Here is a 25,566-nt window from a genome sequence, read left to right on the forward strand (position 1 = left end):
TTCTTAAAATACTTTTTTTATACTCGAAATATGTGTTCAATATTGAATTATTTTTCTTTCTCTTATAATTAAAAACAAGTTATATGGAATCAAAATTAAAACATATGCAGCAGTTAAATAAAACTGAACCGAATATCTTACTTACTCTTTCGCTATTTGTATTTTGGCATTATACACAGATTTGTTTTCCTTCAGGTTCAAGCATGTGTAAGTTATATCAATTAAATTACATCACACATACCTGTATGCATCAGTTAAATAACACTGAAGGAAATATGTCACTCACTCATTCGATGTTTGCATCATAGTGTGGTCGAGAAATTGTTCTTTCCTCACGGTGAGGCATGTATCAGTTTACTTAGTTCGCAAAGCTTAACCCAGACGCTGCTTCAATACATAGAATTACGTTTGGGATGTAAAGAAAGTAACCAAAACATGTGAATGAAGTTGGATACGCGAATTTATTAACTAATCATTCAGGTACTCAGTATTGGTAAACATGACACTGAGTTTAAATATCTCACTACGATGTAAGTCTCATACACAAAATGAAGATTATGATAAAAAATGATTTAAAATGAGAAAATTTTCAATTTAAATGTAAAATAGCAGTAAAATGAAAAATAAATGTAAAATTACATAACATTTATGTATGAAAATTACATAAATTCATTAAAAAAATAGTTATTTTATCTGGTTGTAAAGAGTGTTTTCCGCCAAAAAACGTATTAACGTGTATAATTCTGACACAACGCTATAGCACAATTTGCCACTTCCGCCTAGGTATTATAGCAAATTAACAACACAAATCAAATCAAACTGTTGATGCAACGAAAGTAAACAAACGCCAAGAACTAACGCTGTCACCCACATGACGTCATGCGCATGTGGCATAACTTTCTCCCTGCACTGCGCATCGTTCTTGGGCCCCCCCTGCCAGTATACATATCGTTGGTTGCGATTGGTTTGGCGCCATTGCTGTCTTGAGTTACTGCAGTGTTTCAAAGTGCATTCTAGTCGTGTCTGTCCTAGTCGTAAAATCTAGTCTTTTTAGAAGCTAATTTCATTTCAAAACGGTAATTCAGCTCTTTCTTTATTAAATAGAATGTTACCATGTTAGAAAATGATGTAATTCGAGAATTGAAGGCAAATATTTACCATAAGCCTGTTTTTTAAATGTACTCCTCCCTTTCCATATTTTGCGAAATAAGTCATCATTGTTTTATTATGTGTGTGATATGTAAATGAAATTATAGATGTTGAAATTAATTTCCTTTTTTGATACCAAGTCAGTTTAGCAACGCTTAAAGTATGCGATGTTTAAATGTTGTTTGTGTTAACCCGTGTACCAATTCTTTGGCAATACATTTTTATATGCGCAGACACATTTTGTTAAGCTGAAACCTTATTTCTGTTATATGAAATTTTATATGAAGGAATGATTACTTGTATGTTACAAATATTTTAGTCCGTTACGTAGAGGGAATGTCATAGTTTCATTTTAATATATAAAGCCTTGGTATTTCCTTTCTTTAATTATAATACATTTTATGTGTAATAATTCTGTATTTTTTTGGGATAAACGTTACGTTTTTTGTTGTAAAAAACAGCGCACGTTCCTTCCTATTAGCGTCAGTTTATAAGTTCTTTCTATTTTTGATTAGATTTTATAGGAAAATTTGCAGATTTCTGGCTGGATTTGCAAATATTCATTTATATGAGGTATGCGATATCAAAATTCGTAGTTATTTTATTATTATTATTTTGAATGTTTAATGATTACGAATTGTGTAACTGTAACATCTTATTTGTAGTTTTATGAAATCAAAAAGTTTCCAGAAAGTAGTTTCGGTACTTACGTATTATCGCAACCAGGTTGGCGCGATTTGTAAGTTTGAGTAAAAAGGTATGAATAGAAAGAAAATGTACATTTATTAATTACAGATAATTTTAATACAGTTTTTTATATTATTTTGTTTTAAAATATAAAATAGCAATTAAACTCTTCCGGTTTCGAATTTGAATAAGTTGCAGAATTATTTTTTCGGCGGAAAAATTTTTGGCTATTGCTTTTAGCACTGATTGAAAACTGTCTTCGCCATTAACAGCTTGAGCTTAGCGCCATATAAATTCGATAAGGTACGAGTCAAGATGATGACGGGCTGTTCCTCTCTGTTTTTCTGTTGCGCCAAATTTAATTGAGGTTAACTCTTTACGCCAAAAATAAATGAAGCGCACCGCTGTCGCAAATGAAATTCGGCTACCTTCAAACCAATTTCCGGTTCTCACACCCAAATGTTGATTGCACTCTTCGACGTTACATTTCCAGAAGATTTGCTTTCCAAAATACAGTTTCATTTTATGAGAATTTTTACAAGTACGTTCGTTCGGTATAATTCCATATCCCTGCAACAATTCAACAGCATCTTTCTCACTCGCAGGCAGATCCTAAATACCCATAGTTAAAGTATTTCAGGGCATTCAATCTAACCAGTAAGAAAAATAATTTCTTTACGAAAAACTACATATAACACGTAGGGTTGTCATAAGTAGGGTCGCCAAATTTGGCGAATTTTGGCCTGGTTGCGTTAATATGTAAGTACCGTAGTTTCTGTTGCCTGGACAAGGTAAACGATAATGCATGGTCGCAATACCATGAAATGTATTCTCAAATAAAATGCCTTAATATGCCGAATTCTGTTACCAAGCATACATTAATTTATGTACTTGCTTAATTAGTAATTTGAATATTTTGGGAACATAAACTGCTAATTAGTAAAATTTCAGTAATGTATTTCAAAATGTATCATTTACTGGATACTTTTTTAAAATTTAATTTTAAATAACTGTTTGTACATATGAACTTTTTTATGTAATTAATTATTTTTTTAACCAAGAAAAAGCAGCATTAACTTATGTATAATGTAGAATATTGATTTAATTCAGTTAAGAAAAATGGCTCAATAGTTTAACATGATAATAGTTTGTGTTATAAACAAATCTAGATAGAATACGAGAAGTAGATTTTTTTTTTTTAAATTTTGAGGTATATTTAATAAGATTTTAGTTTTCAAGATTTTAAATTTCATATTCTACCTAATTATGTAATTAGATTGTTAGTTTTATTGGTACAACTCTAATATACGCCCTAATTTCACCAAATGTAGCGATATGTGTTCTGCGCTGGTTTTTGGCACGATTGCGTGTTCATGGCAACCCTGTTGACGTTGAAAAATCTTTCACTGGAGCTCGTTGGCTCGCCTCTGTGTCTGAGAAGATGGGAGGGAAAGATAAAATGGTAGTTGTTGAATTGAAGTTCGGCAAAAGGAAATATGATTGTGGCTATCCTGTTGAGGGGTAGTGGGTATTTGGAAGTGGAAAGAGGGTCTGGGAGATTATTTTTAATGGCAGTGCATGATAGAAGTAGGGATTTGTGATTTTATTTATTTGTGAACAATAGTATAAATTTTCTGGATAGTGTGTCTGGCTGTCATGTAAATACGATAGTGGTTACGTGGCAGCATGTTAAAGGCGGTATGAAATTTATATTTCTGCTATTCGAAAATGCATTAATTCATGGTAAGTGCATTTTATTTTATCCTTGTTCTTATTTTGTAGAATGTTATGTTCATTGGTTCTTCGTTATTGTTGTTTTTTTAAATTGTTTGAAATTTATTTTAGTTTATTTTGTTGTTTAGTGTCTAGACTGTACAATTCGTAGATGTTTTTTAAAGTTAAAACAGAATGCTGTGTACATGGTATTATTTGAAATTTATTGTTGTTATGTTATTTTATTAAAGCGAGGAGTGCGTAGATCGTAGATTCCTTCCTTGCCTAAATTGTGCAATTCATAGAATTTTTTTAAAGTTTAAACAGGATGCTGTGTACATGGTATTCTTTGAAATTTATTATTGTTATGTTAATTTATTAAAGCGAGGTGTGCGTAGTTTGTAGATTCGTTTGTTGCCTACATTGTGCAATTCGTAGATTTTTTTTAAGTTAAAACATGTCGCTGTGTACATGGATTCTTGTCAAATATTTTTGGTTAGAAACTTTACGTTTTTGCTATCTAAATTTTTTGTTTTTGTTTCGGATTTTTAGCTAAATTGTGTGTTCAAACGTAGTTTTTGCATGTGAGAAAACCGCGTTTTTGGAGACATTTTAGGCTAAAAGTTCAAAATGTAGACAAAAAATTTAGATAGTAATATGGCAGCGTGAATTTGGCGACTTGAGGGCGCATATCAGAGTAGTTCCGTTTTATTTAAGGTGTTGAATCCTAATTTTAAGTAACATTCATATAATTATCAAGATTTTCAGTTGATTCTTTAATTAAAACACAAGTATATCATAATTTAGAGCTTTAAACAAATTTATCTGATCAGTATAGTCTCATATTTACTCAAGGTTATTTTTTTGCATATTTTATACTTTTATTCTGAAATTGAGAATAACAAGGTGTTTAGGGGCAAGTGCAGAATCGCCCACTGCTTTGTGCATTTTGAAGAATTGCACATATTCGGTATCCATGTACACATTGACCTATTTTCACTTAAAAACATCCCAGAATTGCACAAAAATCGCATTGCGCACTCTCTTGACTTTATCCATGTACACATCAACCTATTTTCACGTAAAAAGTCAAAGAAAATTGACAAAAATCCAATTCTTCTTACTCTTGTAAAAAGCGCCAAACAAATAATTGGGCGATTCTGCACTTTACCCGTGTTTAGTTGTATTATATAAAATAATTAGGTAAAAGTATATTTTAGGGTACACCTTGGAAAAACTTGGTGATTTTTGGCGGTACATTGATACCGACTTTGTGCAATTCTTCGACTTGTTATGGCGCAAAAATCGCTGCTATACAAAGCCAAAATAGCAAAACAAAGAATTGGACAAACTTGGTATCCATGTACACATCGACCTATTTTCACTTAAAAGAAAATCCCAGTATTGTACAAAAATGGCATTGCATACTGTCTTGACTTTATCCATGTACACATCCACCTATTTTCACTTTAAAAAATATCAGAGAATTGCACAAACTAGGCTTTGCACACTCCCTTGACTTTGTTCATGTACACATCAAACTGTATTCACTTAAAAAAACAATGGAGCAGCCAATAAAAAAATATATATAATCTGAATAAATTCCATTTTAAATCAAACGATGAAATAACATAAAAAAGGAAATTCATCTTAGCACTACATGAAGGAAATATCCACATACCTTATTTACAAATTTACGTGTCTTCAGTCAAACAAAATTCCTTAACAGCATCCAAACACTTCCTAAAATTATCTGAACTAGAATCTGTATACTGTTGTGTGCAACATAAATTCACAAAAATAAGAGTAAAAAATATCTGATGTTTGGCCATACACATTTCCTTCCCCCAAACAGGACACTTAATAATGACTACTAAATAAACCTTCATTTACACACCAGTCAATTAATGATTTCATTCCAAATCCTACAGAAACTTGAAATTAATCTTACCACATTCAGCCAGTTTACGGAGTAAATCACAAAATAACAACATACTTATCCATCACATACAAGCCCTTACCCAAAATCCCACAGACAAAACAAACTTTTTCCACAATCCAAACTTTTTCCCATGATTCAAATTCACCGCAACTAATTACATCATAGTAGAGTTTCCATAGCATTCAACTACTCAGGCTGTCATAAATGAGGCAACAACTTGGCGATAAATGAAACAACAATTTCGTGATAATACAAGGGGTACCCTAAAGTCAACTCTAACCATTAATTACACTATTTAAAATCTAAATAAATTGCACATGTTCAAAAGACATAAATATCATTAATTATCCATGTGTAGCGGAGCTGTTTAGTTTAGAAATGCATCTACTGCATTGGTTACTGATATACCTGTAAAAAAAAATAAATGGGAAAAATATATTTAAGGATACCTCTTGGTGAAAATTGGTGATTTTTTTTGGTACCATCCCTTTTTAAGTGCAATGCCCTCCCATTCTTAAAAACGCGGCAAGCAGTTTGCGATTCTGCACTTTCTCCCAATTTTGCACCTAATCTTCGTCATGATTAAGCAGTTTCGTTCCATAAAATTTCTAGCATAAGTGTAATTTGGCTAGCAGATTGTTGGAAAAAGTGTTGAGTAAATAAAAATAAAAGAAATATGTCTTTACTTCGTGAAGACAAAATGGCGGCGAAAAAAAAATAGAGGGTTGCTGTAGCAGAGTTGGTCGCCAAATTTTCGCAAGTTACCATAATCCAAAGATTAACCGAAAAAATATTAAAAATAAATTAGTAAAATGTTTTGAAAATCGTAGAAAAAATTGTATTGAATTTTTTGGTTAATCTTTGAATTATGGTAACTTGGTGAAAATTTTGCGACCAACCCTGCTACAGCAACCTGCTAGTTTTTGTTTGGACGCCATTTTGTTATCACGAAGTAAAGGCTTGTAATTTTTTTACTCAACATTTTTTTCCAACAATCTGCTAGCCGAATTACGCTTATGCTAGAACTTTTATGGAACAAAAGTGCTTAATCATGACGAAGATTAGGTGCGAAATTGGGAGAAAGTGCAGAATCGCAAACTGCTTGCCACGTTTTTAAGAATTGCACATACACGGTATCCATGTATACGTCGACCTATTTTCACTTAAAAAGACATCCCAGAATTGCACCAAAATGGCATTTCACACATTCTTGACTTTATCCATGTATACTGTTAAAGTCCTAGCTAGTAACCTTTATCGCCGTACCAAAATGTCGCCAAACTACCTGTTACCATATTCCAAAGATTAGCCAATTTTTTATATATCCAAAGCTAATGATCATAAATTTTATATCATGTGCTTAGCTTCAAAGAGATAGTTAAGCTAAACAACTGTGGAAAATTTATACCTTCTAGGCTGAATAGTTTTCAAGGAAAGTGTACTGAAAGTTAAAAAAACACGTTTTGGGAAAAACTGAAAAAACAATTTAAACACTAATAATTTATAAAAAGAATCATTTTAACATTTTCCTGCACCATATTCATCTTGAAATGACATTTCTGCATCTAGTTATTTTTGTTTTATTAACTAATGTTTCTTTCTAGCCATTTTAGAAAGCTTTTGTTAAGCGAAATGGGCCTCACATATTCTATCGCAATCTATTTTCCCAAAAACTTTACTGCATAAAACCCTGATTGTATTCTTCCCAATAATTCTATTATTTATTGTGACTTTCTACACTATTATTAAAACATATTACCGCATCTAATAAACCTAATTTTAATGTGATGACACTCACAAAACAGTTTTTGGTATGTGTGTCCAATGCAATTATTGAAATTTTCATTCGGGTTTTGAGTTGTTGTTGTTCACTTTTGTCTGACGTATAACAGCACAAGGTGCACCTGCCGTTGGCAACAGCCTTGAGTACCTTACAGGTGACAGTGCAATTTAATTCAGTTCCGTCCCCAATTTTGATGGAGAGCATCCCAGAAAGGGTGGGTCTGAACGTTTCCCACCCTTCTTTCCCCTACCACCCACCTCTCGAGAGAACTTTTGATTCGGCGCTTATTTTGGGTTTGCTAGTGCTTGTTTACATTTTTTAATGAAAGATTTGGGTCTTAAAATTTCTAAACATGGATAAATTATATATTTTTGGAATCGTCTCAGGCTACTTTATTTTTTTAGCCCAAAATTTTAATATTTAGAAATTTTTGTCATATGTTCTCTTAAAAGCATCTAAAAACTGTTTAAGTTATCTCAACTGGAATCTGTACTGCCATCACCACATAAATTCTCAGAAGAATCATCTGTCAAAGGCATTTCTTTCGAAAATCCCATTTTATTACGACCCACATACCTTCCATAATGTTCGTATGAGCTCTGGTTTTCGAATCCTTAAATGGCATTGTGTAATTTACTGAGGTGAACAAAGCCATTTAAATCTTCATTTACGCACCAGTCAATTGATCTTTCCTTTCCCATTCATTCTAAATTGTGCAGAAACTTCAAATTAATTTTACCACTGGCAGCCATTTTACGGTGTACAGCACAAAGTTACCAACAAACTTCCCAATGCAGAAATAACCTTAGAAATATTTTACCAACAGTCAAATTCACTACAGTCGCGCATTACAACCAATCACATCATAATAGAGTTTCCATAACATTCACCGTAAAATACTCAGGTTACAATAAATGAAACAACTTGGTGACGAATGTAATTACTTGGCGGTAATTCAAGGGGTATCCTAATATATAGACTACCGAGACAAATAAAAAAGTAACAATGCTTCACTAATTTTTGTTTGTAAAATATTTAGTTAGTTTGTATTGTTTTCCATTTTAGTCAGAATCTTTGCTATGCTCATCGAATATTCATTTCGATGAATACGCTTTATTTCATAAAATTTCGTCTAAATTGTATGAATGGTCTTATTTTTAATAAGTGTAGAACTTTTATTTCATTTATATAATTTCTTTCATGATGTCTGGTAATTTTTAAATGTTAAATATGCCGTTTTCCTGGAATATAGGATTAAATTTCTGAATTCCATTACCTTTATTTTATTCTAAGTTCGCTTAAATTGTATTGCTTTGTTGTAAATATTTGAAACTTTCATGATGATGATTAAAATATCATCATTAATATCTATACATGTAAAACAGACTTTTCAGAACAGTGTAAGACATTTCAGTTTCAAAATTTTGTCTTGTAAAAAATGAAAATTTTTCTTTTGAATGAAATGCTGTCCCCCCTCCCATGTAGCCATATAACTATATTTTTCATATAATTTAAAAAAAGAGGCAGAAAAGATTAAAAGAGTATAATGAAAATTTTACTTTTGTTCGGACTTCAGCGTCTTCTTTATCTTTTATGTATACTGTCATTGCTTTAGTTATGAATGTTTAGACTTTGTCAGCAAGAGTTTGAGTTTAGTGAATTAACACATGATTCAGTAATCAAGTAAACTCACATCTGGAAATCTGATTTTTGAAACTTTATAACAGTCTGATGTATTTTCTTCTGTATTTACAATTAGATATCTGTAATTCTATCAGTATTTTTAAAATTTTTTATTAACTTTTAAGGATCAAAATATGCAGTAAAACTGCATGTGTCAAAATAAATTTAAGAAATTATAGGTGTTTTTTATTTAATTTTGTAAAATATGCAAAAGATAGGTTTAAGTATTCTGTAAAGCTCCTTATAGAATTTGTAATATTTAAGCCGATACTTCCATTACCTTTATATCATAAAAGACATTGCAAATTTACACTTGCAATGTCTTTTATGATATAATTTGTTTAACAAAAATATTAAGAAAATGCTCTTTCTGTAATTTATCTTTTCTGTGTTCTTTTTTCTTGCCCTAAACAATATTGTGGTTTGTGAGGCTGACTGTTAGTCCAAAACTAAGGATGTGGCTTTGATTCCATATAATGTTAAAGCTGCATCTATGTCTCATCCTCCTGCCCTCACATGACTAACATTAGTAATTTGGCTCAAGTTCCTAGTTGACAGAAGTTTTTGTGATTCATAGGTGATGAGAATACAAGCTAATTTCTCTCAGGAAAATTCTCCACAAAGACGGCACATCCCTTAGACAAATAGCTGTAGAGTGCTTTGCCATTATCTGAATAATTTAAAGCAAACTTCTATTTGTTGAATAATGGATTTTTAAAAACTTTGAAGAGGAAAAATGCAGTTGGTTATGGATATGTTTGAATGAGCTGGCAAATAATAATAATAATGCAACGTAGTCATGTTCAAAAACTTATTTAAGGAGTTTTAATACATGATCTGCTTGCTTTAGGGATACTACATGACATCAGCATATCAAGAAATACCAGCTAAATAACGTATTTGCATGTTATACTGTCGACTGTAAAAGTGTTGGCTAGCAGCGGAATTTAATGCCAGCTATGGATAAGCAGGATATAACTGCACACACATAACATGTGTGCTTTTGTTTGATATTAGCTCAATTGGTTTTTCAGAAGCCATCTTTTGTTTTTATAGGTAAAGATCTAAATTAACTGTTAGTGCTTGCATTTGAAAAAAAAAAAAAAAATTATGAATTCTGCACAATAAAAAGCAATGAATTATTTTCATAGTTGTAAGATCCTGCTATAAAAAAAGAATTGGTAAAAATATACTCCTTGTAAAAAATTTGTGATTTTTCACGGTGCATGGATACCGAGTTTGTGCTATTCTTTGACGTGTAATTTTGGCTTATGTAGCGGCAATTACGCAAAGTCAAAATAACAAGACAAAGAATTGCACAGCCCAAGATCCATGTACACATCGACTTATTTTCACTTTAAAAAAATCAGAGAATTGCACAAACTTGGCATTGCGCACTCCCTTTTTTATCCATGTACACACTGACCTATTTTCACTTAAAAAAAAAAAAAATCATGCTCAAACTAGGTATTGTGCACTTTGTTTGCCTATGTACACGTTGAATTATATTTACTTAAAAAGTCAAAGGAGCAGCCAACAAAAAAAAATATATATATAATGTCAATAAACTACATTTTAAATCAAACAATAAAATAACATAAAAAAGGAAATTCATCTTCGCACTACACAAAGGAAATATCCACTTACCATATTTACGAATTAACATGTCTTCAGTCAAACAAAATTCCTTAACAGCACCCAAAAACTTCCTAAAATTATCTGAACTAGAATCTGTACACTGGCGTCGCCACATAAATTCACAAAATAAGAGTAAAAAGTATCCTCCGTAGCATCGTTATCGTCTGACATTCGACCATACGAATTTCCTTTCTCCAAACAGGACACTTAATAATGGCTAATAAGTAAACCTTCATTTACACACCAGTCAAGTAATGCTCTTTTCCCCTTTCTTTCCAAATCATACAGAAATTTCAAATTAATCTTACCACATTCAGCCATTTTACCGTCTAAATCACAAAACAAGCAATATACTTCCTGACCAACACACAGAAGAAGCCTTTACGAATTTACCGCAATCATGCAACCGATTACGTCATAATAGGGTTTCCATAACATTCAACTACTCAGGCTACCATAAATGAAACAACAATATCACAATAATACAAGGGGTAGCCTCTCTCTACTCTAACCAAAAAATTATGTATTAATGGACACAAATAATCATCTGAATATGACTAATCAAAATTCCCATTAAAATCAAAGGACCTAACAAAATGGTAGAAATCAACAAAAGTCTTTTTATGAAGTGCGTCAAATTCTGATTGTTTATTAAGTAAGGAAGGACTAGTTGCTTCAGAATTTCGCAGGAACAGTTGGTGCAATTTTCATAGCAATCTCCGCTGACTTTCGTGGTTTGATGGCAGCCAACTTTCACAGTCAACAGCATAATAATACATATAAGTATAGTTCGACTGCCTCATCCGCGACCATGAGCGCAAACACGCATATGCCATTCAGAGTGAATTCATTCCCTCCAGCATATAAATGTTCTCTTAACTCACGCAGTAAATAATAACGCCCCTTTTGGACAAGTCTGTGTTTGGGCAGAATGCCAGCCAAGGTTGCATTTAAGATGGTCAAACTATATCCAAAATAATTTCAGCTTCCATTAAAAATGAAGTTAATGTCTTTCAGATTCTGGTAAAAGTTAGTTATCGGATGCATATTTGCAATTTTGCCAAACTATTGATATATATTGCAAATCGGTAGACAGCATCAACGTGCCAAAACAAGACAAGTTTATCAATCAAAAATACAAATTTTAATCATTAAATAAGGATTATATAATGTATTGATGATATTTGGTTCTTGTATACACAGCAGTCTGTTTTTATTTAAACAAATATCAGAATTGTGCAAACTTGGTATCGTGCACATTCTCGACATTTCACACTTGCCATGATCAGTTGTAAATAATTAAATAAAGAAAATATGATGCATAATAAATAAATAAAATGCTTTCCTTTACAGAATCATTGCCTAACGTTGAAGAAATTAAGATTACAGGCCAATTCACACCAACATGTTCGTGCGAAAGTGGGTAACCAATCAGAAGTGAGCTCAGAGGTGGTATTTTCCACACTAGTTGACTGAACTGCAACTTTTCATAACAGTTTCAGATATCTGGTTTCAAATGTCCAGTTTGAACCACAGTTTTTAAATAAATATACTTTCAAAAATTCTTGGAAAATATTTTAATAATGTCAAATGGACTGATCTTAATAAAAATTTCAGATGATAATAAAGAATGCATAAGTTAATAGAGTATCTTAAAAAATTATTTGAAGGAAAATTTTCAAGTTTATTAAGAGTAATCAACCATAAATGAGATGTGGTTGATAATTATTACACAGTATCCTAAAGCACTAGATTGCTGTGAGAAATTAATTCTGGGTTTTCATAATTCCTGGTTAATTCTGGATTTTACTTAAATGTGTACATCAGTTTAAGGTTACTGTTGTTGCTTAAAGGATAAGGTGTTGCGTTCTGGAATCAAAAATTGTGGATGCATGTATCAGCAGGGGCAGCACTAGTATTTAAAAAAAAATATTTATAGAAAAATTTATGGCTAGTTTCAGAATATCACAGGTACTTATTTACTTTCCTGAAGTTGAGGTCTGAAAACCAGCTTTCCACGAGCACATGGAGATAACATATCGAGGGAAAAAATCAGATGATACTGCATACTTACATTGCAAGTTTGTGCCTTGCTTTTCCCACCTTTGATGATGGTACAAATAGACCAAATTTTTACCTACTTTGAATTTTTTTTTTTTTGGGGGGGGGGGTGCAATGAAGTTTGCATTTTTCATTCACTATAAATATAATTTTCGCCTTCCTGGCAGCATTGTATGCATTATTGTTCTTATAACAATGAACCTTTAGCCAATTCATAAGATGATTTGACTGTTCTGATCTGATTCTGTTTCAGCTGATGCCAGACTAGCAAAAACGATATTGGTATTAGTATAAAGTTGCTGTTCTACCTAATTTAAAAAATCTTGTGAGTTCTTAGTTTTAAATGACTACTGATGGGTAAACCATTTGCTTAGAAAACTAAGAAAACTATCATTTATATAGAAATGAAGCTTGGCAATATGTGACATTTAAATTAAGACAAAATTAAATCTTGGACAAAAGCTGATTTTATGAAATAGTTCTACCTCTTTAATGGTTTATATTTGTTTTCCGAAACATGCATGATCACTTTTTGGACAACTTGTACAAGAACTGAACCAGAGGTTTGATCTCGATAATAATTTTTCATTAATTTAAAGAACATTTGCATGAGCATTAGCAAATTTACTAATTAAGAAATTCAATTTTTAAAACAGAAAATATATATATATAATATAAATATATATATATAATATAAAATGAACTTTTTAAATGAGTTTTAGACAAAAGTGACTTTTTTTTAAAAAAAAAAGACTTTAGACAGTGGCTCTTTATTAATATATGAATGATTAATTGAAGAAATTGCAGTTACATTTAAGGTAAAAAATCTGTACATAAGGCAGAAACTGTATTTTAAAACACTTTTTTAAATTTCTAGTGTTAACTTTTTTTTTAAATAACTGCTTCTGTTTTCAAGTGTGATATATAGCTTCGTAATCCTGTAAATGCTACATACATCATTGAAACAAAGTATAATTTTTATTTCATTAATTAAACCAATTATATTAATGGAAGCACATACATCATGCAAAATATTTTATGGTGTTCTACCCCCAAGAACTCTAAAATTGAAATGTGCAATTAAGAATTTGTAATTTTTCAACAAAATTCATAAAAAATAAATTAAGGTAGATATATACAATGATCCTTTTCTGGGATCTTCTATTCCAATCTTCCGAGTGTTTGTTTTCTGTGATATTCTGGCAAAAATTAGTGTTCTGCTTTTGAATAAGTGGTTCAATAAGGGCTAGAAATTCACTGACTTGAGAATGCGTCATGTGAAAGTAATTAAAAGAAATTGCAATGTCACTTGAGCACATTTATCAATTAAATTTTTTGCATTTCCTTGCTGCAGCCATTTCTCACGTATTAATATAAACCACTGTTCTTTTATGCAAGGCAAGAAGTAAAAGTAAGTTTTAATCTAGCAGAAATTGTATCCATTTTAATTTAAAAACATAACTGTAGAAAGCCAAAATACCACACAAAAATTCATGTTTTTTCCCAAGTTTCTGAGATGAAAAGCCATCTCATGTTTGCGTATGACAACTTAACTTAAAGCATAAGTTGCCTTCCTTGTGTGAATTGACATGCAGAAATTGTTTTTCGCATTTCTCACCAATAGATCAGTATGAAGACAGCTTACCAGATTAAAGTCATTTATCTGAAAATGAAATCAACAAATATGGTGTGCACCTGATATTTCACTTTAGGTTAGCAATAGTAAAGTTAGCTGCGATTTTTTTCATCTGAATAAATTTGTAGTTTGTAACTAATATGTGAAACATTTGCCATGTAAAATGTAGAAATCTTGATTAGCAATTTGAAAAAAAATTCATAATAGAATTTTTCTTACCTAAAAAATTTTATACATCTGAATAATATGACAAAAAGTAGCATTGAATGTTGTATGCTTGTGTACTTAATGTCATTTTGAAGTAATCTGTTATTTTTAGATGGCAGCTGGTCAGGAAAAATGGCAGAAGGATGCAGCAGATCAAAATTTTGACTATATGTTCAAAATATTGATAATTGGGAATAGCAGTGTAGGAAAAACGTCATTTTTATTTAGATATGCTGAGGATTCTTTCACGTCAGCCTTCGTCAGCACCGTGGGCATTGACTTCAAAGTGAAAACTGTCTTTAGGCAAGACAAAAGAGTTAAACTTCAAATTTGGGTAAGCCATCTTATAAATAATTTACTTTTTTCATGTATGATATCTGTTTATTTTCTGCTTTCCTCATAATATTACTTACATATTTAATATGTCTGTACAGTGAATCCTTGCTGAATGGCAGAAGGATGCAGCCATTCAGCAAGGATTCATTAATGAATCCTTGCTGAATGAGGGGCTGCGTCATTAATACATGCATTTCGCAGAGTTAATTTTCATTAGAAAATTCTATAATATAGAATAATAAATCATTAATAATTTAAACAAACCTAAATATTCTGGCTCATCCATAAGCAGGGTAAGTTAGCTCCAAACTCTTTTCGTTTCCGATGTCAAACTTCACATTGCCGTTTAATTTCACAGCTGCCAATTGCAAAAAAATGGGCGATGTAAAATATGACATCGCCAAACAAAAATAATGGTAAATACAACACAAATATAAATTACTACAAACTAAAACGTAAATTTAAAATAAATTACAAAAAATTCAAGTCACAAACACGAAACTAAAAAATACCAAAATAAATTACTACAAAAATAATACATACCAAATGTCTCTTCACTCACAAAGAAAAAAAATAAACCAAGTAAATATATTCAAATTCACTAACAATGGATGTATCATAAGCTTGCTAAAATGTACAACTTATTATTGTTGTGGAATTCAACACACTTAAGCATTCCGTATCTCTTGGTTGCCACATGCAAGGGGGGGGGAAACTAGAAAAAGTCTATAGCTTAACCTCCTGCAAATATTAAACAGTAAAACTTTTAAAAATAAACACAATATTTCATAAATTACTACAAAAATAATACATACCAAATGTCTCTTCACTCACAAAGAAAAAAAATAAACCAAGTAAATATATTCAAATTCACTAACAATGGATGTATCATAAGCTTGCTAAAATGTACAACTTATTATTGTTGTGGAATTCAACACACTTAAGCATTCCGTATCTCTTGGTTGCCACATGCAAGGGGGGGGAAACTAGAAAAAGTCTATAGCTTAACCTCCTGCAAATATTAAACAGTAAAACTTTTAAAAATAAACACAATATTTCAAAATTAAATTTTTAAAAAAATTCTGGCTACACTAAACTTACACTTATTACACTCACCTAAATAAAGCTCCACAAGAAAACATATAGCCAAAAACCGCAACCAAATTGAAGTTGTGCCAAGTAAAAACTCTCGCACTCACCCCACTTATGGGAGATTAACCAATATTCTTATATTTAAAAGGGGAAAAAGAAACACATGTTGATGGAAAGGATTTTTATTATTGTTCAATAAGTATGAGATGCAATTATTCTTTTAAAAAGCTGGTGATTTTTGCTTGGGACAATGACCGACACAACTTTTTAACAGTTTTGTGGGAGTGCAGAGTTTTTCAGTGCCTTCCGTAAGGTATCCTTTTGTTTCTTAATTTGGCTCAAATTCCATTGCAAAATTAGGCAGTTTCTCTGCCTTGTTTAGCAGTTCACTCCCTGTAAGTTACAGGAATCTTCTTTACCTCTTCTTTCACTGCCGGCTGCTATAAGATCTTTCAAGTCTTCATTTGTCATTTCTTGACAAATTCTTTGACTTACCTTCCTCCCATATATACACTTTCTTTGGTTGATAGAAATCCTTAAAAAATTTTATAACTTCTGGCCTGAGCTGATGGCTGGGAAGCATTCATTGTTGATGAATATACATTGAACTATAATGCATGAATGAAATTCTAGCATTTGACAGATTAAATGGAAATAATTAAGGTAACACTTACATGCAAAATCACATTTTGCAAATCATGCTTGGCTATTTCATGATTTTGACGTATTATCATTCTTCTGTTATTATTATTAATAATGTGTATATTCATTTGAGTCACATCAGGACAAGTTATATCTTGATGATAGCCTTTTAAAATTGCAGCTTATCTGTACTCCTCTCCTGAAAAGTCACTAATTTGAAAAGGCAACAGCCATTTTCAAAATGGCGGCTGACTAAGAATTTAATCAAAGAGCAATCAATCAATAACATTAGAATTGCAAGAACCATTTCTCATCAGTTATTTTTTTCAAGAAATCGATGTAATTTTATTTGTGCTGTTCTCACCATTACAACCATCTGTTTTCACTTAAGCAAAATCAGAGAATTGTATAACTGATATACACAGCATTTTTATTTAAAAAAATTGGAGAATTGCATGAATTCAGCATCCCGCATTCTGTTTCTGCAACTGTTATTTGCTGTTCTTGGCATTGCTCATGCTATTGTTGCATGAGCTGGGACCGAGTACACAATACCGAGTACACAATGAAGTACTCGGTGTTTTCACTTAGAAAAATTAGAGAATTGCATGAATTTGTCAACTCACATTCTAACATTTTGCTTGCAATTTTTCACACTACATTTCCATAAATTCCATTGTTTAAGAATTAAATTATGTGTAATGTGAGTTTTTACGTTATCTGCTCTTAAGCAAAGCAGAAGCACCTAGTGTCATTAACCAAGCGGTTAAAAAATTCTCATCTCGACTTAATGATAAACACTGTAAAAATTTTGCAGTCATTGCTTTCTTTTTGTTGGTTAGTTATAAAACTGCGCACTTTTTACAGAAGTTTAACTTTCATGTTGTTTTTTACTCTATCAATAAAATTTGCAGTTCTGTACTTAAAGATCCCATTCTGGATGTAAACTCCTGATATATAAACTGTATTCCTTGCCAGTGTGGTTTAATATACAGTGGTCAAACTAAAAGAGCCATAAAATTTTGCACTAAGAAACATGAAACATATATTAGAAGGAAATAAAAACAAACATAAATCCTCTTTTCCCCAACATTATTGGTCAAAAATCACATTTATCTTTTTTCTGGTCAAAATTATTCCAAAAAAAAGTAATCTATTTTCAAATTAGATTTTTTAGAGGCGTTTCACTTTCATAAAAACCCTATAACTCCAGTTAATGATCCGAATTCCAGTGTATCTTTACCCTTAGAATTTAAGAAAATTATTTTTTATTATTTTCATTTTTCTTAACATAGAATCGTGCTGGTAGTTAATTTTTTTAATGGAACTTTCTTGAATTTCTTTATCTGTTATCATTTGTATACATACACGAAGGCTTCTCCTTTGTCATTTTTACCCAATATTCTATATTTAAACCTTCAAAAATAATTCCTGTAAATTTATGAAAATTACCACTGATTCTTTTTGGCCTTAGCATCTCTAATCACTAATAGAATTTTACTGAAAATATCAGATTAAATTTATAGGAAACTGGACCAAACTGATCTATGATATGGAAAGGGGAGGGGAATAAACAGTTTTGGAACAGACATGATTTTCTTTCAAATGAAAAATATCAGTATTATTTTGATTTAAAAAATAATTAATAAAAAATAAATGCATTTTAAATGATAATTAAGTTTAATTAAATAATATCTTTTATCCGTGTGATTCATATATAATAATTTAAAAAATTCATTTCAGAAATTAACGTTTTACAGTTAAATAGTATTTTTGCCATTAATTGCAAAATCTTTAACAAACAAGCTCAGCTCTCATTCTAGTTACAGACAGCAGTGTGTGCAAATGAACCAGCTCCCATTACAAATTTATGACTGATAGATATCTTGTGTATATGGGAAGAAAGAACTTAATTTCACAACCACCGAAGGTTTAACTAATTTCATGACAAATTCATTTTACCCTTTTACAAGTTATAACTTCTAGATTATGTAAACAGCACTGTACAAAAAATTGCATGAAATATCAGTCTGAAAGGAGAAGGCAAAAATTTCTATCCAGAAATGATTCATCAGTATACCAGAAACTAAAAGCTTGCTTTGATTACAGTCTGAAAACTTCAAGAAATATTACAAAGGTGTTATAAGATTTCTGTATGATTTTATAAAAAAATATTTCTATAGAAATCTGCTGTGTGAAAACTTTATAAATAATCCTATAAAATTTTATAAAGGATATTTATATTATTTATTGGGTCAGTCTATAAATTCGTGTGCATTTTTTGGTAAATTTTTAAATATAAAAAAAACACAATTTAACATTTTAATCAATTATATATTTTCCTCCATTATCTACAATGTCTTGCCATCTTACAGGCAGCTTTTTTATGCCATTGCTGTAGAAAGACTCTGGTTTTGATGCAAAAAAACTTGAAATTTCTTAGTGTACATCCTATTTAGAATTTAATTTTTTCCCCAGTAAAAATTTTGTACGGCACGAAATAAGTGAAAAATCACTCGGGGTAATATCTGGAGACTAAGCAGGATGTGGAAAAAGCTTCCAATTAAATTCACTAATTTTTTGCAGCATTGTTTGAGCTGTATGCAATCTAGCGTTATCATGATGAAACAACATTTTCTTGATATTTACCAATCGTGGGCATTTTTTTATCAGTTCTGAGTTTAGACGGCAAAGTTGTTCACTATAAACTTCTGAATTAATCGTTTAATTTGGTTCTAACAGTTCAAAACGTCCTGAATAGGGTTCATCATCAATGCTGCTTTTTCCAACTTTACATTTTTTAAACCATTTCGTGGCAGTCCTTACACTAATAGCATATTCACCATGTGCACTATTAATTTTTATTGTTGCAAACCTGGCAGATTCACCACACGAAAATAAAAAATGTAGCACAGCACGTTTGTACTGTTTATCTATATTCATCTTCTATGGGTACTAAAATGTGTTCGATATTTACGAAAGTTGGTGATGAACTGAATAATATGTTAGTCAAAATGACAAGTTTCAACAGGTTCAAAATTGTATTGTTTTAGTAAATGCATCATAGTGAATTCCACGCATACTCTTAATGCGCACGAACTTATGGACTGACCCGATATTTCTGTAGAGCAGTGGTTCTCGGTATAAGTGATGGCTTAATTAAGGTTATGTAAAAATGTTATCACTAATGGTGGAAAGCATTAGAATTATAATTCTATTAGAAAAGCAAACTATTTAGGAAGCTTAAATTTGTTATTGAATAAAAGGAAAAATAAATTTCCTTTTTATTCTTAAAAAAGTTTTCGACTAATTGGCCCAAGAGAGCATGAAGACATAACTGAGAAGGCATTTAAAATTGTTTTTGCTTTTTTCAAAATTCTGAGCTTGTGTCAAAACAGTTACCATAATAAATATGATGCTATTCCTGGTCTAAGACTTTATTGCTTCAAATTTAATCTAGATTTTCAAATATCGCGTTCAGCAGTGCCTTTTTATTGATTTTTAGCTTATTATTCATTTTATGTTTAAGGCATATTTTTTTCTTACTGATCGAGTCTTAAGTTTAGTGTGGGCAAAGTTATATTTAATAGGTTTAGTATTTTACTGTGGTATATCACTAGTTCAAGAATATTTTTAAAATTTTATTATGGTTATTAATTGTCAATAAATTCACTAATTCGCTCATTTTCACATTTCCTTTTTACCAAAGTTGATACAGCAAATAATTATGCTACGGCGATATTTTGATTTAAAATTATATGTTGTCATTGTGCTTTTTTATTATCAATCCGTGCTTGATTATATTCAAACCTAACTTATTACAGTCTATAAATTTTCTAATATTACAATAATACAGTAGTAATTTATGTTGGAAGGAAGAAGTCATAAGTTTTAAAGAAAAACTTGCGAGTACTATATAATTAGTCTTATTAAGGGGTATGCAAAGAAAATAGAAAAGTTTGGGAACTGCTGCCGCAGAGGATTACCTCCCATTTGGTATAATGGTTAGTGATCCCGACTACCTTACTGATGAGTTTGAGTTTGAATTTCAGAGACGGCATGTATGCTGCTGGACATCTAAAATGTGACACAAAGGACAAGCGATATCAAAGCCAAATTTATTTCAGAGATTACACATAGTATCAATTTTAATTAAATTGAAATACAGCCTTCTTTGAAATGAGGAAGACAAGTAAATTAGTAATGAATGTTGCCTTGAATTTGTCAGTAATCGCTAATATGCACCGCAGCATTGAGTGAAAGAGGCTTTGGATGTGTTAATATGGAATGGCAGCCCATGGTGCTTCCACAGTAGTAATGTAGTCAATGTTTCATATGGTGTACCTGGTGAGATGTTATCCAATCGTTAACCAGTCATGCTAGATGGGTAGTAGATCTGGAGAATGGGTAGGCCAAGGTGGTAACAGTGCTATACGGTAGGCTAAGAAGGAATCTTGAACGTTGTGTGCAATGTGGGGTTGCATATTGTCCTTTTGAAATGTGGCCGAAAGCAAGCCCTGAAAATAAACAAGGAGAACAGCCTGCAAAACTTTAGAGATATAGCATTGGCTGGTAAGTTTACTTATAATCCATACTAGGGAGAGTGTAATTCAACCCAAACATGGTGCCCCCAATAAACATGATGCAGGACTAGTACAACGATGCACAACCCAACAGTCGAGCAGCCTTTCTCCACAATGTCTCAAAACTCTAATCCCACCATCGTGGTTACTGCAGGCAGAAACGTGCTTTGTCTAAATACATGATGCCATGTCATTTGGAATCCATCTTCGTCATTCAGTGCAGCATTGCAAACACAAATGCTTGGGGTTTAAAATTAAAAGTAAGTGAAGCAATGGAAATGAGCTGATTATCAATTGTTCTACAAAGGATGTCATATTGTTCATGTAGACACCAATTATTATGTTACAGACTGCATTCATTGTGATGTAGTTTCGGATGTGACAGTGTGCTTCATCAGTGCCATGTGCAAAATATGACTGTCTTCTCATCGAGTGGTGCAATTAGGTGGTTGCTACTGTCCATCATTTGTTCTCTTCTCCATCCACCAGTTCCATATCCACATCTCTGTTGTTTGGCTACATCCAACATGATGATCGATTTCCTGGAAAGATAATCCACAGCCTGTGTATGCAATAATTCTGCCTCGGTTAAACTCGGAAACATGATTGAATAATGCACAGCCTGTGTATGCAATGATTCTGCCTCGGTTAAACTCGGAAACATGATTGAATAATGCCCATATTTGTCTATAAGTCATATTGAAGCTGCAAACAGCAAGAATCTTGCAAGAGAACAGTTTACAATTTCAAACATTCAAATGTACATTATTCAATTTAAGCAATTTACATTATTCAAACATTCTTTCCGCTCAGTTGCCCATGATGGGCATGTACACTGATATTATAATCATATCATCGTAAGCACATGTTTCATTGATGCAAGTTTGTGCTTACACTTGATCCAAGTTTCATGCTGTTTAGATGCTTTCTTCAAGGTGTTGCATTTTGGATGGCCAGCAGTTTGTTTGCAAGTGTAGACTATCTGTGCAACAAGAAGGTACTGCTAGCCAAAGTCCTCTTAGGAGATTGTGGAGACCCTTGTGCTGTCCTTCCTTAGGTCCTCTTCAAAACTGGGTCAGAAGCTTAACAGTTATCAAGGCCTAGTGATATCTAATATATACCTATAGAAATATACAGATAGTGACCCTGCTTCAACTTCGACCTGCTGAAAAGTGTTACCTTCTTAATTAATTATTAAAGTTCTTCTGTTTTTATCTGCCTGTATAACATTTTTTGTAAGGGGACATTGTATTCATAAACCAGTAATTGTCTGTAATTTTGGACATCTTTTGCAAGTCTTTAATTTGTGTAAAATTCTGAAAGGTTGAATAAAATTTTAAAATGTGTTGAATAATTTTTTCTTCATTTATTTATTTCTTTTGTTTGTATTGATAATAATAAGACTTCATGAGTATGTTAATGCTGTTTGCATCATGTTTTCTTAGGATACAGCTGGACAAGAGCGTTACAGAACTATCACTACAGCTTATTATCGCGGAGCCATGGGCTTTATTCTTATGTATGATGTTACAAATGAAGAATCTTTCAATAGTGTTCATGACTGGTATGTCCATTCTATGCTTTGCTAGTTCGCTAGTATTTGATTTTTTGGTGGTTTTATTTATGTTTTTGGAATCATTTGGGGAAAAGTTCTTAGGCATTTGCTTTTCCTTTAGTGCACTACTATATTTCCTCACTTGTTGATATATAGTAAAATTTTGATGAAAATATATTTTATCTTTCCCCAAAATGATCATCTTTCTTGTTATGTTATTGAATTCTGGGGTAAATAAATGGAACTGCAGATTACAATTGTAAAATAAATATCATTTATATTTTTTCTTTTTCTTTTGTTTTTTGTTTATAATATCTGCACACCAAAAGGTATCTAAAAATAATTTTCTATAAAATGCTTTTTGTCACTAAAACCTAATGTAATCATTTTTCTGGCTTTCTGGTTATTCTCATTTCTATGACGAGGCACCAATTTGTTGGTGACTTTATGATTGGAGAAAATAATTTGCTTGGCCATCTTTATGGCCCATAAACACTGCTCTTTTCATTAAAAAAAATAATTAGAACCATTTTATAAGAAGCCCGAAATATTGAGAGGGAAAAGTAAAGTTGATTTAAGTTTCTTTATAACAGTAACATGACAGTATCACAGCAATAATAGCATCACAATTCTTCCTATCAATAACGTAACTATATTTGTGTATTTTCATAATAATGCATGTTCTTTATAGCTCAGTTATAAACACTATGAAAATTTTAATAAAGGATTGGCTTACTGAAATAAACGATTTCATGAATTAAATGTGTTTCGATTTAAGTCAATCAGATTAAAAAGTTAACAAATATATATTTCAGAACTGCGTTTATTGCATTTAAATCGCTTTGTTTGTGAATCAGTAGCAGACATATTAAATTTGAGTATAACGCTTCCTCCAATGCCAGCACACCTGCGGTGGAAGATAAATGTTTTATTTCAAGCAAGTTGCAATACATTTCTTTTAAATTACTAAATTTGTCAGTCAAAATTTCATTAAGTTCACACATAAATCAAATCATTTTTTTTTTAATTTAAAATATGGATTTCTAAATCTCATGTCTGGCTGGAGGACTACATATGTTCAAATCGTGTTTCTGTAAGTAATGTTACATGACTGGAGGAACAATTGGAGAACAACTGTGGAACAATTTTCACAACTGGAGTTAAATATTAACATTATTTAATACTACATATAAGAGCAAAAACTTCCTTAAAGCCATATTAATTTATTGCTGGTTAATTGGCACAGTTTTCACTAATATCAAATGCATTATGCCATTTCGCTCCCAATAGTAGCCAAGTGGTAAAATTGTTGAGCACTGGTAGTTTGTTCTAGCTTTGATGTTAGGTGAATCGGTTGGCTACATTGGCATTTTCATAGTTCTTCCCATGTTTGATGTGGCCAAGTTTCTTTGAAAGGTTCTTCACGATTACTGCCCTGTTCTGTTCCATATTTTATTCTACAGTTTTTATCCCATATTCTATTCTATTTTCCCCCTGTTAGTTATTATATGTGTAATCCTATCAGTGTCCGAGTAGTTAAGACCATTAAATACTGGGAGTTCGAATCCAATTTGGACCTATGTAAATGTGAGCTAGTTTCCCTAAAGTCTTTAGTGAATGTGCTCTATCTCTTACGCAGATAGCCCTTTCGTGTGTGCAGTCTTTAAATAACCTAACCTTCTCTTAGGAGTTCTTTGCCATAATCAAATAACCAAACCACATTTTTGCCATTTTCCTACACCCAGTGCCTTTAACGGTTTGACCCGTATTTTCTCGTTCTTTTATGCAGGTCTCTTAACGGTTCGTTACGGATTATTGTTAGTTTAAATGTACCCTCAAAAACGGATCATCCCGTGTTTTTATAATAGCGGAAAAATACGCCAAAAACGACTAGCCTGTATTTTTTTACCTCTTCCAACCCCCATTGCCTAAGGGGACAAGGGTGGACACACCCCTGACGATAATGGGTAATGGCTGTTAATGGCTGTCATTAGCACAGGGTCTTCTTGATGTTTTGAGATAAAGGCCTTACACTGACTCTAAGGAAACAAATTTATTACCAACAATTATTGAATAAAATAAATAAGTTTTTACAAAATAAACTTTTATTTATGACTAATAAAATTATTAATGAATTAAAATGAGAAAAATAATGTATTATATAATTTACTGGGAACACATAAAATAATTCTCTTTAAAAAATATTCTACAAATTTATATCAGGAATAATAAAAAAAACATGCGGCTTTCTTGATAAATTTATAAATCTTATACTTTTGACAATGCAATTTGATTATTTGATTTCGTTATTTAAGAATCTATTATTCTTGTTTTAAGACTGTACAGGAATTTTTCAAAGGGGCTCTTATTCCCATTAATCTGTACAACAAATTATTTTTCTCCTTTTGGTTCAGTCTTTTACTTCCAAGAATCCTCTTACCTCATAAAAGTATAAAGATTTAAAAATTTGCCCAAAATCAGAAATTATGTTAATTTCATGCAAATTTTATTTAAAAAGCTATTTTACACTCTGTAAAATGATGCAAATGGAAATATGCACAAAAAACTTTTTCAACATTAAATTTTAAGACCTCTAATTCGAATTTATAAAACTCGGTTTGCCACGCCATATTTTCATTCGTAATCCATGCGAGTACAAAATTCGAACTCGGTAGCTGATCGAGAAATAATTTAAAAATCGATGACAAGCTTCTGCTTATAGCGACAAAACACCGTGATTAAAATGCATACAATTTTTTTAACAAACTTGTTGACTCTTAAATATTATATTTTTAAACATTTCGGAAAGCTCGGTAAATTGTTGATATCACATAACCATCATTTTTATAACATTCTTGG

The 25,566-nt window shown here is 31.5% G+C and overlaps 1 protein-coding gene across 2 annotated transcripts in view; it reads left to right on the top strand.

The window, feature by feature from the left end:
- Window positions 1–960: 960 nt before the first annotated feature.
- LOC118185441 (ras-related protein Rab-3-like) overlaps window positions 961–25,566 on the top strand; it is a 48,214-nt gene continuing 23,608 nt past the window's right edge. For both annotated transcript variants that reach the window (XR_004757597.2, XM_035355287.2), the window contains exons 1-3: window positions 961–1,076; window positions 14,612–14,833; window positions 22,598–22,716. Coding sequence is in view for 1 of the 2 variants with exons in the window: in XM_035355287.2 (XP_035211178.1) it covers window positions 14,612–14,833; window positions 22,598–22,716 (341 nt within the window). In the remaining variant the exon portion in view is untranslated. The remainder of the gene's footprint in view (window positions 1,077–14,611; window positions 14,834–22,597; window positions 22,717–25,566) is intronic.

This window comes from Stegodyphus dumicola, chromosome 5 (assembly GCF_044657685.1).
Source record: "Stegodyphus dumicola isolate Sdum_Otavi_A_Nest chromosome 5, ASM4465768v1".
Classification (NCBI taxonomy): domain Eukaryota; kingdom Metazoa; phylum Arthropoda; class Arachnida; order Araneae; family Eresidae; genus Stegodyphus; species Stegodyphus dumicola.